The 14912-nt window shown below is 43.6% G+C and overlaps 1 protein-coding gene across 2 annotated transcripts in view; it reads right to left on the minus strand.

Moving 5' to 3' along the window:
- Positions 1 to 8205: 8205 nt before the first annotated feature.
- LOC119405874 (serine/threonine-protein kinase N2) overlaps positions 8206 to 14912 on the minus strand; it is a 133696-nt gene continuing 126989 nt past the window's right edge. For both annotated transcript variants that reach the window (XM_037672704.2, XM_037672711.2), the window contains one exon: positions 8206 to 13378. In XM_037672704.2, coding sequence (XP_037528632.1) covers positions 13235 to 13378 — 144 coding nt within the window. In that variant the 3' untranslated portion in view covers positions 8206 to 13234. The remainder of the gene's footprint in view (positions 13379 to 14912) is intronic.

Raw genomic sequence — 14912 nt, forward strand, 5'->3', positions numbered from 1 at the left:
TTTTGTTTGTGAACGGATTACGGGCTGTTTGGCATCAAGTAACGGTGATCATACTGTCTGTCGCATATTTTCCATCAGTGTTTGGTGAAACAAGCTTTACTGTGCTTTTTGCGACGGTACGTTCGTCGGTACGTTCGTTTCAAGAAGCGATTGTTCTGCTCACCACCTTCGTTGCAGCCAGACAAACAGCTGAGAACGTGTGCACGTTCGGATAGAGTGCTTTTTTAGGTAAGTGCATCTGACCTTTCGTCGTTTTTACTGAAGGGTTTTAGCATTGTGATTAAACTGTGAACAGTTCTTTGCTAAGTTGAACCGCGTGGTCGAACGCGAAACTATAGTTACGCCGGTGCGAATCGTAAGCCAGACTGACTCGCCCTATTTTGAGTAATTATGTTTTGCGCGTTACAGCTCGTGGCTTCACGCACGCACGCTAGTGCAGGCCGACATAGTTTAGCCAAGCATGCTTACAACTACGCCGGCCTAGCTGTCGCTGACAAAGTGCAAAGCTTCTACCGTAGGCGCCTCGCCTGTAGGTGCGGTTATGATTGATTGTCGTTTCTTAATACATGACAGCATTTTATCATATCTGTAATTGGAAATGTTTCTTTAGAGTGATGATGATCTTTAAGACTTGATGATCTGTTATTTGTTGTAAATCCTGCGTAGCTTACTTGCTTTCTCTGTATGCAGCTTTTCTTCACTGCTGTTTGTGCAAGATATTGGGCCTGAGACCACGCCAGCTAATGCGGAAGCCAGTGCAGTTTTTTTGACGAGACTTGGAGTGCATTCATGCAGAATTTTATTTACGTCGCTGCCGTGTCACTCAGCTTCACCTTGTGCGGTCACCTTCCGACGTGTTTTGTGCCACATATTTGGTTGTGCTTTATTCATTAATAAAGCCGATTTGACAACATCATGGGATAATTTATTGTTGCTGAGAAGCGCGATTATTTATTTGCGCGCCATCCGCTAAACGTCATTTATGTAGTACAGTATACGTGTTGATCCCCTTAAATAGGGGGCTTTAGATCCCCTGCGTACGTGTTCAAATTTATTATAAACCGATGTCTTTTACATGAAAACTGGATATGTATGGTGTGCTGAAGTAGCCAATAATTCACGCGGCATATATGAGCGACCGCAACAACTTGATTCGGTCCGCAATAAACGCGAGTAAACTCAGCGTCGAAAACTTATATATGCAACAGTGGGGACATGCGTGGGTGAACAGGTATGTACAGGCGCGTGCAAAAGTATACGGACCACGGGATCGCGTGGCAGAATGCATCGACGCGCCATCTACCGACGCTGCGCCTGCGGTCGAGAGCACCACTGAAGCAGCGATGCGCAGGCGCGTCCCTACATATCAGATGGCCTCTCATGTCGCTCTGTCTGACGTGGTTGTGGCGCTCGTAGACAAAACGTCAACTGGGATGTCGCCTTCGTTGCTCTATCTAATCTGCGCCGTTGTTTTACGAAGCGGCTGCGGCGGGGCCGGCGCCGTGCGCGCGTCGCTTTTTACACCGGTCAATCAGCTTAACTAAGCATCGTAGAACCTAGTGAAACCAAGCATGCGTGATTAAGTTTCTCAACCCAGCTCGTCTTTGCCGCTTTTAAGCCATGTTAAGCTTAGATGTGCCTAGTTAAGCCAAAGTAAGTGTAGCCGAAACTGATTAAACCTAGTTGAGCATGGTATCTCGTAATAAAGCCAAGCATAAGTAAGTTCATTTAAGCAAATCCTAATTAAGCTTAGCCCAGCTTGCCGTTTTCATGCCAGGCCGAGTTGATCTTACATGGGCGCAGTTGAGTCGAGGAAAGTATAGCCAAATCTAATTAAGCATAGTTTATCATAATTTCACCCGATACAGCCAAGCATATTAAGCATAAACAAGGCAAGCCTATTTGTGACCAATTAAGCCAAGTCGAATTCCCCATCAGCCCGATGAAGCCAAGCTCAGGAGGATTACCCTTGACCAAGCTGAGACTAATTAGGATCATTAAAGCCTAATTAGCGTTAATTATGGCACTAATTAGGTGTATATCAAACCAAACACACCCTAAATACTCGAGTTTCACGTGGCCTATTTTCTCAACGTAATTAAACTAATTAGCCCAATTAAGCGGTGTCAGGACATATAGAGATGAATCTGATTAGGCATAGTTGGGCATGTCACTTCCAAATTAAATCAGAGCGTAACAAGCTTTAATTAAGCAAATCAAATTAATCGTGTTATTTTCAAGCAATCGAAGCTGATTCCCTGTGAGCCCCTTGCAGCCAAGCTGAGGAGCATTACCGCTGACCAAGCTGAAGCTAATAGCACTCAGTTAATCCTAAGTGGTGTTAATCCTAAGTAGTTAATCCTAAGAAGCTAATAACACTCAGTTAATCCTCCTGAGCTTGGCTTCATTGGGCTGATGGGGAGGGAATTCGACTTGGCTTAATTGGTCACAAGTAGGCTTGCCTTGTTTATGCTTAGTATGCTTGGCTGTATCGGGTGAAACCATGATAAACTATGCTTAATTAGATTTGGCTATACTTTCCTCAACTGCTCCAATGTAAGATTAACTTGGCCTAACATGAAAACGGCAAGCTGGGCTAAGCTTAATTAGGATTTGCTTAAATGAACTTACTTATGCTTGGCTTTATTACGAGATACCGTGCTCAACTAGGTTTATTCAGTTTCGGCTACACTTACTTTGGCTTAACTAGGCACATCTAAGCTTAACATGGCTTAAAAGTGACAAAGACGAGCTGGGTTGAGAAACTTAATCACGCATGCTTGGTTTCACTAGGTTCTACGACGCTTAGTTAGGCTGATTGACCGGTGTAAAAAGCGACGCGCGCACGGCGCTTGAGCCGGCCCCGCCGCAGCCGCTTCGTAAAACAACGGCGCAGATTAGATGGAGCAACGAAGGCGACACCCAGTTGACGTTTTGTCTACGAGTGCCACAACCACGCCAGACAGAGCGACATGAGAGGCCATCTGATATGTAGGGACGCGCATGCGCACCGCTGCTCCAGTGGTGCTCTCGACAGCAGGCGCAGCGTCGGTAGATGGCGCGTCGATGCATTCTGCCACGCGATACCGTGGTCCGCATACTTTTGCACGCGCCTGTGCGTTAGTGATCTTGCTTGATTGTTTGGTCACTTGCTCGACGACTGACATTGAAGTGTGAGAAAAACAGGAAAATGCTCTCGCGGGAGCTCTTTCGGTCCCTTCAATCTCTATCTTCCTATGGTAGCCGTCAGGCTGCCGACCAAACATCTGCAAAGACAGTTATATTAGTTTATTTTATATGTCGAAAGTCCAAAATTTCGAAAACGGCGAAAAAACAAGAACGTCTATAAAACGTCTTATCTTGGTCTTTTCAAAACGTCTTCTAAAGACGTCAACTAGCGGGACATTAGCACAGCTATCAGACGTCGGATAGACGTCTACGGCTACGGGAATGTCTTGACCAAGACGTCTATTAGCCCTTCTTGATAGCCGTTCAAGACGTCTTTTAGACGGGAAATAGCTTCTTTTGTGTTACATGGGTACAGTGAAGTGTCAACAACACGACATAGTCAAAGTCACGTGGGGAGAGCAATTCGTTACGATAAGCAGCAGCTGTTGCTTACTCTTTTCTGCAGTGAACAACACAAACTTCGCTGGAAAAGCTCTCATGCGACAGGATACTTCACTTTTTCGGTTCGCTGTGTTCAGCGATATTGAAAACTACATACCTTTGTATTTGCTCGGCTGATTATATCTCGACCTGTTGAACAGACTGCGCATGCATTTCGAGATTTATTTAAATAATAACTGTTTACTGGTGTATCACGAAGGATTGTGGCGTTATCATTTGCTATTGCGCGTGGAATTCTGTTGATAAACTTCGTATAAGGCAATGTTATTAACCGTATTTATTTTTTGAAAAAAAAATGTTGCTAATGCTGCATTGCGCCGAGCATGCCCTTACAATACTGTTTAGGAGAAATGTCACAAAAACTACCTGCAGATCCCACGTATTGAGGACCTACAGATCCCACGCATCCCACGCATATATGTGTTGCAGTCATAGTGCAGTCATAGGCGTGCGCAGGGTTCCCCATCAGTGGGGGCAAAGGTTCATCGCAGCGACCCCCCCCCCCCCCATCCTAAGTCAATGTGTGGGGCAGATTTTGCCCCCCCCCCCTCTTATGTGACTAGAAGGGTCAATGTACGGGCCGATTTTGCGCCCCCCCCCTCTTAGGTAATTAGCCCCCCCCCCCCCCCCCCCCCCCCTGTGCGCACGCCTATAGTTGCAGTAGCATTCGCCTTAAAAATTTCCAGGATGTGCTATTTCCGATCAAAAGAACATAAAGCACTGCGCTGAGGAAGTGGCCAAAAAAAGTTGAAATTAAAAGCAGTGCGTCACGTTACAATATTACCCCCCCCCCCCCCCAACTACGGGCTGTCTAAATAGCCCACGATGCGGCGGTGAGGCTAGGCCTCCCCGTCCCCACGTGGGAGCGGCCCGTGGCGTTGCTCTAAGAGTAGCGTTTCTCAGGACCCAATAAAGTCTGTCCCCCCCCCCCCAAAAAAAAAAAAAGTAGAAGCATGATGAGAATTCTGCCATAAGTACGAGGAAGGAGAGGCTTCACTTGTGGACGTTAGCTGAGCTCCCTCCTTCTTCTTTATTCCCCCTCCATGAGCCCAGTAAAAGAGTAAGATGGGAATTTTATCCTGAGCACAAGGAGAGAGCGGCTTCGGAGGATTTTGGCTTGTGGACGTTGGGCATGCTGCCTCCCTAGTTTTCTAAAGGGACACTAAAGGCAAATAACAATTTATGTCAGAGTGAAAGCTCAATGTATGAGAACTTCTAAAACGGCAATATTATCAACAGCAGTGCCCTACTTACCGAGAAGTTAAGCTAAATGTATCACATGACGAGCGCCACGAGTGGGACATTTTCGAAGTGATCCCGATGACGTGAGAGAGTCCGACTACAATTAATCACTCGTAATCAAACTAGCTGCAATAAAAAAAGAACCTTCCGTGCATCAAGAGACGTAATAAAATGCTGCTTGTTCGTTTCTGTTTGATTCACGGAAAAAAGAACCGCTTTGGCGTTGCCATGGGGAACGGCGCGTGCACATGTGGTTCAAAGGTTCCGTTTTCGCCGAACTGCGCTTCGCCCGGCGCCCTGTTTCGCTCACGCGGTCGCGTCTCAGTTGTAGTTTCGGGATCGCGTACTGCCGTGTGTGTTTTGCGCGTTCGTGAAAGTCGCTATGACAGAAAAGTTCGACAAAATGCCGCATGCATGTGATATTGCCGGATGCCCGAATGGTGCATAACGCCAGTGCTGCAGCAAGGAAACCGATGTGGCTTTTCACTGGGTGCCGCGTAATGAACCCTTATGCTCGAAGTGGCTTAGTGTCATGCCATTGTCAAGTTCTCCGTCCACATCCATTGCGGCGATTGCGGCAAGCTTCGATGGCCATTGTTGCTGCTGTGGGTCCCGCTACTTTCGCTCTGCTGCTACTAGTGTCGGCGGCCACTCAGTAAAGGCGGGCAACGTTGGGCACGGCAGCAGTGACGTATGAAAGTCGGATTTCAGGCGGGTGATTTGAAGTGCGCTAACGCGATGCGGACCACTAAAACATGATTTCAAAATAAGCACTTCCTTGGCATAAAAGTAGCACTACGAAGTTTCTGGAGCGCTATTTCAACAATCAACGTCGATTTAATCCCGATGACGTTGCCTTTAGTGTCCCTTTAATAGTGAAGCTGTTTAAGCAAGCCGTAATGTGTGCGACCCTATCTCGAAAAATGAACAGGTATATATGTGCCACAGAAATTGGGTAAATACCACTAATCACCACTGGTCCACTAATAGTGAAGAAAATAGCCCATCAAATGGGTGCCACAGAAATTTGTGCGCCCTATTAGAAAACTGTCATCATCATAAACGAACATGTGCCACAGAAATTGGGTAAATCTTACTACCCACTCCTGGTCCACTAAAAAGAAAGAAGGCAACAGTTAGCCCAACACTAGGGAACACTACAAGAAGACCCCAAAGCGATGGAGGGCCTATGCCAACGACGACGTGCCCGTAGATCTACGAGAGGCGCGAACGCTTGGTTTTAGCGATAGTTTGTCTCTGGTTGGATGGACATCCATGTAGTGTAGTCTGAAGTTTCTGTCTCCGGAGTTTAGACATCTGTGTCGTGTCTGTGACTGTGTGTGGTTTAACTCGAACCTCTTTGCGCTGAGAATCAACATAGAAACAAACTAGCATCACCTAGCAAAAGCCTAGCAACAACCTAGAAGCAACCTAGAAACAACCCTCCTCACCTAGCTAAGGCCTAGAAACAGCTTAGAAGCAACCAGATTCTCAGAATCGTCCACTTTCGCTGTTTCAAGGCTTTTGCGGCATAGTGCTTATTGCAAGCTTCGCTAATTTTTTCCAGCAGAGCTGTTATGGTTGAGGTTTGCCATGTGTCATAGAGAGAAAATTATCATAAACCGGCATGCGCTCAATGACTGCCCAAACATACTCTACAGATGGTTAACAAGAGAAGCTGAAACGTGCCTAGCAGCTCTGCTGTGGCGCGACCTTGCGCGACTTAGTGCAAGCTGCGCTAATTTTTTTCCCCTCCACGAACTAAGCGGACAGCGGCCATCTTCAGTCTCATTCCAGTTCTCACATAGACAACAAAATAGGCTGTTTTGGCTGCCATGCTCATTAACTCTTTCATGCACAGAACTTAATTTTTGGCAGAAAACAGTTTCATGCTAAAAACGGGGAATTCTTTTTGAAAAAATGATACCTGGTGGCCCATGAAGCGGCCGCCAGGTATTCTCTGTCGGTCCCTACGTGGGAGATGCCTGCTAAGCGCTAAGCGAGTCCTGCAGGACGTATATAAAGTTTGCCCAATCCAATCCAAAATGATTTTCTCACAAGCAAAAAAAAATTAGCACCTTTAGTTCAAGATATCAGGTGGTCACCGCAGGTGACCACCATGCAGTAAGGGTCTACCCTTACTGCATGGGTCTACCCTTACTAGTAAGGGTAGACCTTACCATGCAGTAAGGTCTACCCTTACTGCACCATGCAGTAAGGGTCTACCATGCAGTAAGGGTCTACCAGTCAGTTTCTGTGGAAGGTTGCAAAACAGTGCTTTTTTCCCTGCAGGAGCACGGGGACATTGTATATACCACACATCCATCTCAATCTTGAAGGCTCATTAAAGTATTTCGCAAAACTTCTCCTCTAAGGACCAATAAAAAAATAATACATTACCAGGCTTCCAAGACCCTTCATGCACGGTGGTCCCTCTAGGTGACCACCAACTTCAGCGTCGCAATGCTCTGTGCTGACCGAGTACAGCTCTTAAATTCTGGGTTCCTTGGTATTAGTTATTTATAAAACGTGTTGTCCTAAGCTATCAACCTAATAAGAACCGGATATACTATCATTTCTGTAAAAATATCTCGTGTCCATCGTGTAGCGCGCCTTGGAGACAACGGCAGCCGGATGAAAACAGACGTAACCCGTAATATTGAAGCCCAAACGAAGTGGCATCATCTCTCACTATGTTGAAAGCTTTAGAAACGTACCATATAACATCTGACGCGAGGGCTGGTGTGCTTCAAGAGAAAAAAAAAATGAAGAAAAGGTGGTTACCTGGGGTGACCACTGTGCCGGAAAGAGTTAAGTGCACCCTCTCCCGCACATAATCGATCACTTTCGGGGACAGTGTCGCTCAACCGGCCAATCAGCGCTCACTCAAAAGTAACATTTTGGCGATTATCTCCATCAGTGACCCATCTGAGAACATAAACCCAGTTATCAATGCGGTGCTCGCAAACCACGCTGGGTCCCACGTCTCTCTGCGCTCTCTAAAACCGAAATTGCGACTGGGCACTATAAAAAGTCTCTAAATTAAGTGTCACACGCTCAAGTGAACGAGGTGTCTAGCCATGATAAGTGGGTCGTTAGTTACCTAATGCAACAGAAAAAACAAGACGTAAAAGTTTTGTGTCAGGATTCCTTTAACAAGATTCGGGTGGGGGTGCAGGCTGGATTCGCCTGCAACATCTTACTGACACAAACTGAGGTTTCTTCCTCCTCGGGACTAGAAAAGAAAATGACCAGCAAATTTTAGCAGAAAGATCTCCAACTTGGAATCACTATCGCTATGTGAAATTCTAAAGAACACATTGGTCCGCAACATCATTCCAATTAATTTATTTAGTAACAGTACACTCAAACATATATACAAGTACACCTACCCATCCTGTAATAAAACGGAAGACCAGTAATCAACACAGTCAAGAACAACCTTGTTGTCTTGACTAACACACATTTCAGTGTTTTTGAAGCATCTGTACAACCAACCTTGCCTCATATAAAAAATTGCAAGGTTCCACAAAATGAATAAGTGCAACATGCTTTCTAAAAGCACAATAAAAACTGGCCAACCTGAATGCTGTTGATATCGTGTAAAAACAGTTGGCACCCAGAAAATCCTTCTTGCAAGATGTGCAATATCTTGTTTGCAAAATGCAAACAAAAAAATAAGTGGGAGGAAGCTCCCCATACAAAACTGCGAGATGTCTGGCAAAAAAATGCATCTGTTCTAGACTTGCATCTCCATTACGCCGGTAATCTGACTTGATTGAACAGTGTGGGTTGCCATTCGACTCTCTGCCACATGCTAGGCCTCTTAGCAGTCAACGGAACTTGCATGTTAGGCAGCAAAAAAAGTCCTGCACATATGCACAAACAAAGACTGAACCTCTCATGAGGGTACAGCAGCTTGGTGCACTTCTTACTTTTATGTTATATTCTTTGGTGACAAACATTTGAAATCTGTAAAACCTTTCATCTGCACTTCACAATGAATACAAAAGAATATCAACATTATATGCAAACTGAGATAAACACATTTTAGTTCCTTTTCCCCCTGAAGTAAGAGCTGTGTACAGCAGCAACAAAAGCAGAAACTAAGGCTCAGCCTATGTCTCGTAAAGTATGTACCAATGTGCATTTCTGACATTTTTAAATATGATGTGCTTACAAAAATTTCACTACATTTTTTTTTCCTCACAGTAACAAGGGCAACATAAAATACACTGAAGGCCTTTGCTGCTGCACCCTCTTTGAACAGACAAAGTAACAAGGGCAACATAAAATACACTGAAGGCCTTTGCTGCTGCACCCTCTTTGAACAGACAACTGTCTGAAATTTCGGCAATGTATGAAGATCAAAAGTGTACTATGTTAAGCTCAAAAACACATCAAAATGAACTAGAAATAGGCATTACTAGACACAAAAAGGTTGACTTTACATTGAGAAAATCATAGTCAAATGAGCAAACTAAAGCCTAACACAAACAAAAGGAAAAAGCTGCTTAATGCTGTGGCAGCAGTCTGGTCACTGAATGGATAAGTTCTTTTTTAACTTAACACTCATGCTCAAAGAACTAGCATGACATTCATGATCCAAATGGTAAACTCTGGTTTAAACAAGGAGACTGCAATACAAGTAAACCACCATATTTGCACGACTATAACATGACAGTAGATGTATTAGCTAAGGCAGACTTTTTGCAAGCGAGTGAAAAAGTAAAAGCTAACTGCAGATGCCTACTATGACCATAGCTGCTATAGTCAATATACACTACAGTGATGCTGCAGACTTTTGCAGAAGCCCCTCGTGGTAAATAATCCCTACGATTCCTAACCTCTTAGGTTAGCAATCTTAGGCAGTTCCCTAAGAGGTTAGGCAAATGTGTACCGGGTAGTTTTGTTTCTGCAGGTAGGCCTCGCATGGAGACTGTGGGGCATGATCAGAATTTTGGACTAGGCTATTTGAAATCTTAATCATATTAGCCACCAAATTTGTTGCGCTCTTGTTTATGTTGACTGCATGCCCTCCCCTAAGGGGGAATTCTATTAGACACCAAGAAGTTGCCTTTCTTGATAAATTATGCCATGCAGTGGTTTGTGCCAACACAAATGCTAATTTTTGCCTGGGTGCTTCTGGTTGCCTATGTGATCAAAAGTGAAGAATCTTGTCATAATTGTGCAAACAAGATAGCTTAAGCAAATAAAGCAAATTCAATATTTCATGAGAACATTATTGCAATAAGGGAAGACACTCGCGGATGTGCAAGACAGAACAGAGACAGTACACAATATGAAGTACAGAAAGGCAGAAGCAGCTTTTGTAAGGCTTGTGCAACAGGCAACTATGCATTTGTCATAAATACTGGTGTAACAGTGAAGAAGAAAGGCAATGTTCATTCCCTTGACCAAAAAAGAACAACAACAGTTGCTGATCCTGAGACAAAAACACTGCTACAGAGAAAGAAGAAAGGCAGCACAGTGCCATCTGTACCGAGACAGTGCATAAACTATAACAGCTAGCTGCAGTGCTGCCTATCATGAGTATTTAAGGTGCACGTTTTATAGAAATGACTTGAAGCAGTGCCAAAGTTTGAGCAGGAAGCAGGGATGCTCTCACTAAAGAATTCTCAACAACCCATGTTTCTACAGCTGTCAAACTTAGAACTATGTACAGGGCGTCGCAACTTAAGCCACAGTTTCAATGCACTACATTTAGTTTCATAAGACAGTAATTTAAAACTCCGCAAGCCTAAATCTTTTCAAGTTGTTGTAGAGCATACCAAATGTCCTATTCAGTAGTATTTAATTCCAAACCGATTGCAATTTTTTTGTTGGTGTAAAGCAAGCACAGGACAATGCATTTGTACGGTGCGATAATTGTGCTCCAAATGAGTCATGCAATGAAGAACAGCTCCTTCATAGAGTGCTGCCAACAGCAAAGCAACAGGACAGTTATTTAGTAATATGCTTCCAAATTCACACCAGCAATTTATCTTAACTGCACTACATAAAGCAGGGAACAGCTGTTAATGATGGCAATAAGCACAATGAAGAAACTGAAATCACTCCCCGGTCACTTTCTTACTGGCCCCGCACTAGCTTAAAGTGCAGTTTGTTCACATGCTACACGACTGAAAACGCATGCAAGCGGGCCATCACATTAAAAAAATATAATTGGCTTTAAAGCACAGTAAAAGTAACTTTACGGTTAGTAGTTAGATACTGCTGATCATGACACAAGAACAGTGCTAATTACACAACACAGAAAAAAAAAGGAACAGATTGGCTCAGTGCTTATCCAGTCTGTTGTCCTATGCACTGTGTAGTTCGCTCAGTTATTGTATCATATTCAACATATACCAACTAGCCCAGTTTTTCCCTTCTGGATTACTGTTGAACCATGACATTTCCTAGAGTGCTTTGCAAGTTCATTTATCTTTTTATAATTAAGCTTGAAAAATCAAGCAAGTAAACAGATTATTGTTTCATCGTTCATCAAAAAGTTGTTTGGTTTGCTCCAGAGAGTGGATTAAGAGCAGGTTTTCAGTTGGACCTTCCTATAGCACACGTAAATATGTCAAAACTTTGGCAAAATTTGGCTCGAGCACCCTTCACAAAGGACCAAACAAAATTGCCAGCAAAAGAACAGCATGCCTCCCACTGTGAATGAGGCTACAGGCAGTACAGAAGCATAAGTTAAGGCCCGTTACATAGGCTCAAGTAACAGGCTTATTAAATGCTCTCTTTGCACAAAATACCCACGAGCATAACCCTCCTTTTTTTTTTCATACTGCTTGAGCACGTTTGTTTCCAAAGCACTTTAAAAAAGGCACACATCAAAGGTGTTGGCTATGGTTGCAAGCCTGGCCCCTTCAATTTGTTTCAATGCAATGAGCAAACAGGGAGGTCACTTGTCCTATCTGAACATGCTACCAGTTTGTACTCAATGTGCAAAGAAAAGAAAAGGCACAAAAGTTGCATTACTGCACAACTTCCAACACCCATATCCCGCTGTATGGGAGTATACAATTTAAATTTGATAGCACAACAAGAAGCGATTAACTTTCGAGATTCTGCCAGTGTTGCCACTGTGTTAGCAAAGTTCACACTTCTCAATAAAGAATTTCAATAAGTGGTGCGACTTCACTGTGCAGCGAAGTTCTACATGAACAAACCTCACTAGCCTATTAATGCAACAGGCTGTGAAGCCTGACATAACAGTGACTAAATGTATGGAGGAAGGCTAGCTGGCTCTGCAAGCAGCTCAAGCAAGCAATGCTTGAAGATGAAAAGTTGGAGCTGCATATTCAGGCAGCAGCATGTGTAGCCAGCCAACGCAGGGAAATTCACAATTGTTTCATTTCAAGCACAAATCTTGCAATGTGACAACTCAACCATTACTTTTAAGAATCTTGCATGCGACAGCTCATAAGGGCTGTGTGAAATTCTTGTGAAAGCAGCAAGGAAGTGCTTATGGCTCGCTATGGATATACATGCAGTGTGTGTGTGTGTGTGTGTGTGTGTGTGTTTATGTGTGTGACCTGAAGTGCAACACGCAGCAGTGACAAACATTCAAAAAACAAGACCAGTAACGCAATAGCTAATTGACAGTTATTACACACAAAATCAAGGACACAGCCACAGCAGGCATGACACACGAGATCATGAAGGTGCGACAAATATCAAAGTAGGGCCAAGTACTGTCACAAGACTTGCAACACACCGGTAAGTGCAATTGTGCAAGCTATGACTCTTAAGCAACATGACCAGGAACACCTTTCTACAAGTTGTAGTTTCTATGAAGGAAAGGGTAACAGTAGCACTCATTTGCTCTGTTGCTCAGCAGGTCAAGCTAGCCTTTACATGGGCCCCTTACACCATCAGGAAGCAGTGAAGGAAGTCACTAGCTTTATTTTCCTGCAGATATTCACAATACACCTGTCAGTTAGCTGCCCTACTTCGCAAAAAACAAAGCAGAATGCCACACACTTTGCCTGCAGAGCACTCAAGGGAGAATATCGTATGCTAAACCTGTCTAGTACACAGGCACAGTACTGATGTTGGGCGTTAAAACACACTGGCAGGCAGCATGCGCTCACAAAATGCAAAGCAATAATGCCACACACAACCGACCAGTCCCTAAACGCTAAAGTTGTCAGTTTTTAGCAGTATCCCTAAAGATATCTCTGCAGTTCTTCACATTAAGCCCACTTTCCTTTCTTTTCTTCCAGAAATGCTCAGTGCTATTTCCTGGGGTACAGAAGCACCACATGCTTCTAGGGTTTGCCTGATGACAGGAAGATACGGCAAGACAAGGGAAAGACGTTCAGGTAGAAGCACGAGGAGCTCTTTAGCACCAGCCGCTGGTGTAAGTAAAATCCTTGAAGTGTGCTTGCTCCTCTTGAGTGAGAGGGCGGGGATCCTTGGGTGCTGTCAGGACTGCCTGCTCGCATGTGAACTCTTCATCAAAGTTGCTGACGTCCTCGGGGCTTTTCTGCACAAAAGAGGCCACAAAACATGAGCACAACGCTGTTCGAAGTCTGCTGATCATTGCTTTAACTTGTTCTAACAAGCATTACCATATTAAACACTATGTGCATGCACACACACACACGCACGCACACACAAAGTAAAAGGCTAGCCAGCTGCTGCCAACCAAGCAGCTGCTCTTAAATTTCTTTCACCAGACCTATTTCATCACCTCATTCCTTGGATCTACAGAGTTAATTCCAACACAACTCTTGGCAAGATTACTAGGGGTGTACAAAAAGTGAATTTTAGAACCGAATCGAATAGTGATGACAACGAATTGAATACTACTCAAACAGTTTCTGAATATTAAGGCAACCATTTTCAAAACAGCTGATTTGAAACAAATAGTCTCAAAATTTAACATGGGACCACTGTAATTACTGTTACTTAAAAAAAAAGAAGAAAAGAAAAAAAAAAAGCCTCTATTATGTAAACCGAAATAAACTCGATACTGCAGTGATAAGAGCCTTCGAGCTATTTTGTGTCACAAGCTCTTAAATAAAATAGACATAAAAATAAAACAAAGTTTTATGAACCAACATCATCATGAATCGCATGACGATGATGATAGTTGATTGATGCTTTTGCTTCGGCGATCAATACAGCATTGACTTGGAAATTCAATAATTAAAACAAGAGAAGTGATCCCTCACTAAATTAACGCTTTGCTCCTCTGAGGTTTTTCCATTGATGGTGATTATTCGAAAAGTATTAAAAAGCCTTTAGTATGTCGGATATGCGCTATTCAATTTAAGCACCGAATCGAATAGAACACTATATGATACATTATTTGAAATTTTTGAATATTCACACACCCCTAAAGCTTACAGTACCTCAAATCCATGTACCTAACTTTTTTATTTATTTATTTATTTATTTATTTATTTTTTTGCAGCATTGCCTCACACATAGCAAACTCAAATCATTACTGCATTTATTCAAATCAATTTGAGAAAAGTGGTGCACTGCCACTGCCACCTGGAAAAGATAGTATTGTAGCTGCTACTAGACACACCAGTAGCCTACTGAAGTGCAGGAGCAATACCACCAGTTATTTTTACCACCAGTAATGGCAGCAGAGATCCTAATGTATCGATGGTTTTGCCAGCGCTTGCTGTTCTCTGGCAACATTGCACTGGAACCAAAAATGCACCCAAGAAAACTTGCTATTATGCTTGTTTTCATACACCTTGCTGGCCACTGCTACTTGTATTGCAATGTTTTCCATGGTTAGAATAATTCCAACGAAGCACCTGATACTCGGGCTTTGCTGTGTGTAGTGTCATGATGCTGCATGCGATCAGGGTATCATTAGCTTCCGCAAGTGGAGACGTTCAGTTTCCCAAAGGTGCACCTGGATTGTGGCCAATCAGGGAGGACAACTTGATCCTCATGAAAACTTGATTTGTTCAGTCTCTTACGATTCAAAGCAAGTAAGCTTAATCTATACTCTAGCTGCACTGAAGTGATACCGAGGTGTTAGTCCAAAGGCCCCA

The sequence above is a fragment of the Rhipicephalus sanguineus genome, chromosome 1, assembly GCF_013339695.2.
Source record: "Rhipicephalus sanguineus isolate Rsan-2018 chromosome 1, BIME_Rsan_1.4, whole genome shotgun sequence".
NCBI lineage: Eukaryota > Metazoa > Arthropoda > Arachnida > Ixodida > Ixodidae > Rhipicephalus > Rhipicephalus sanguineus.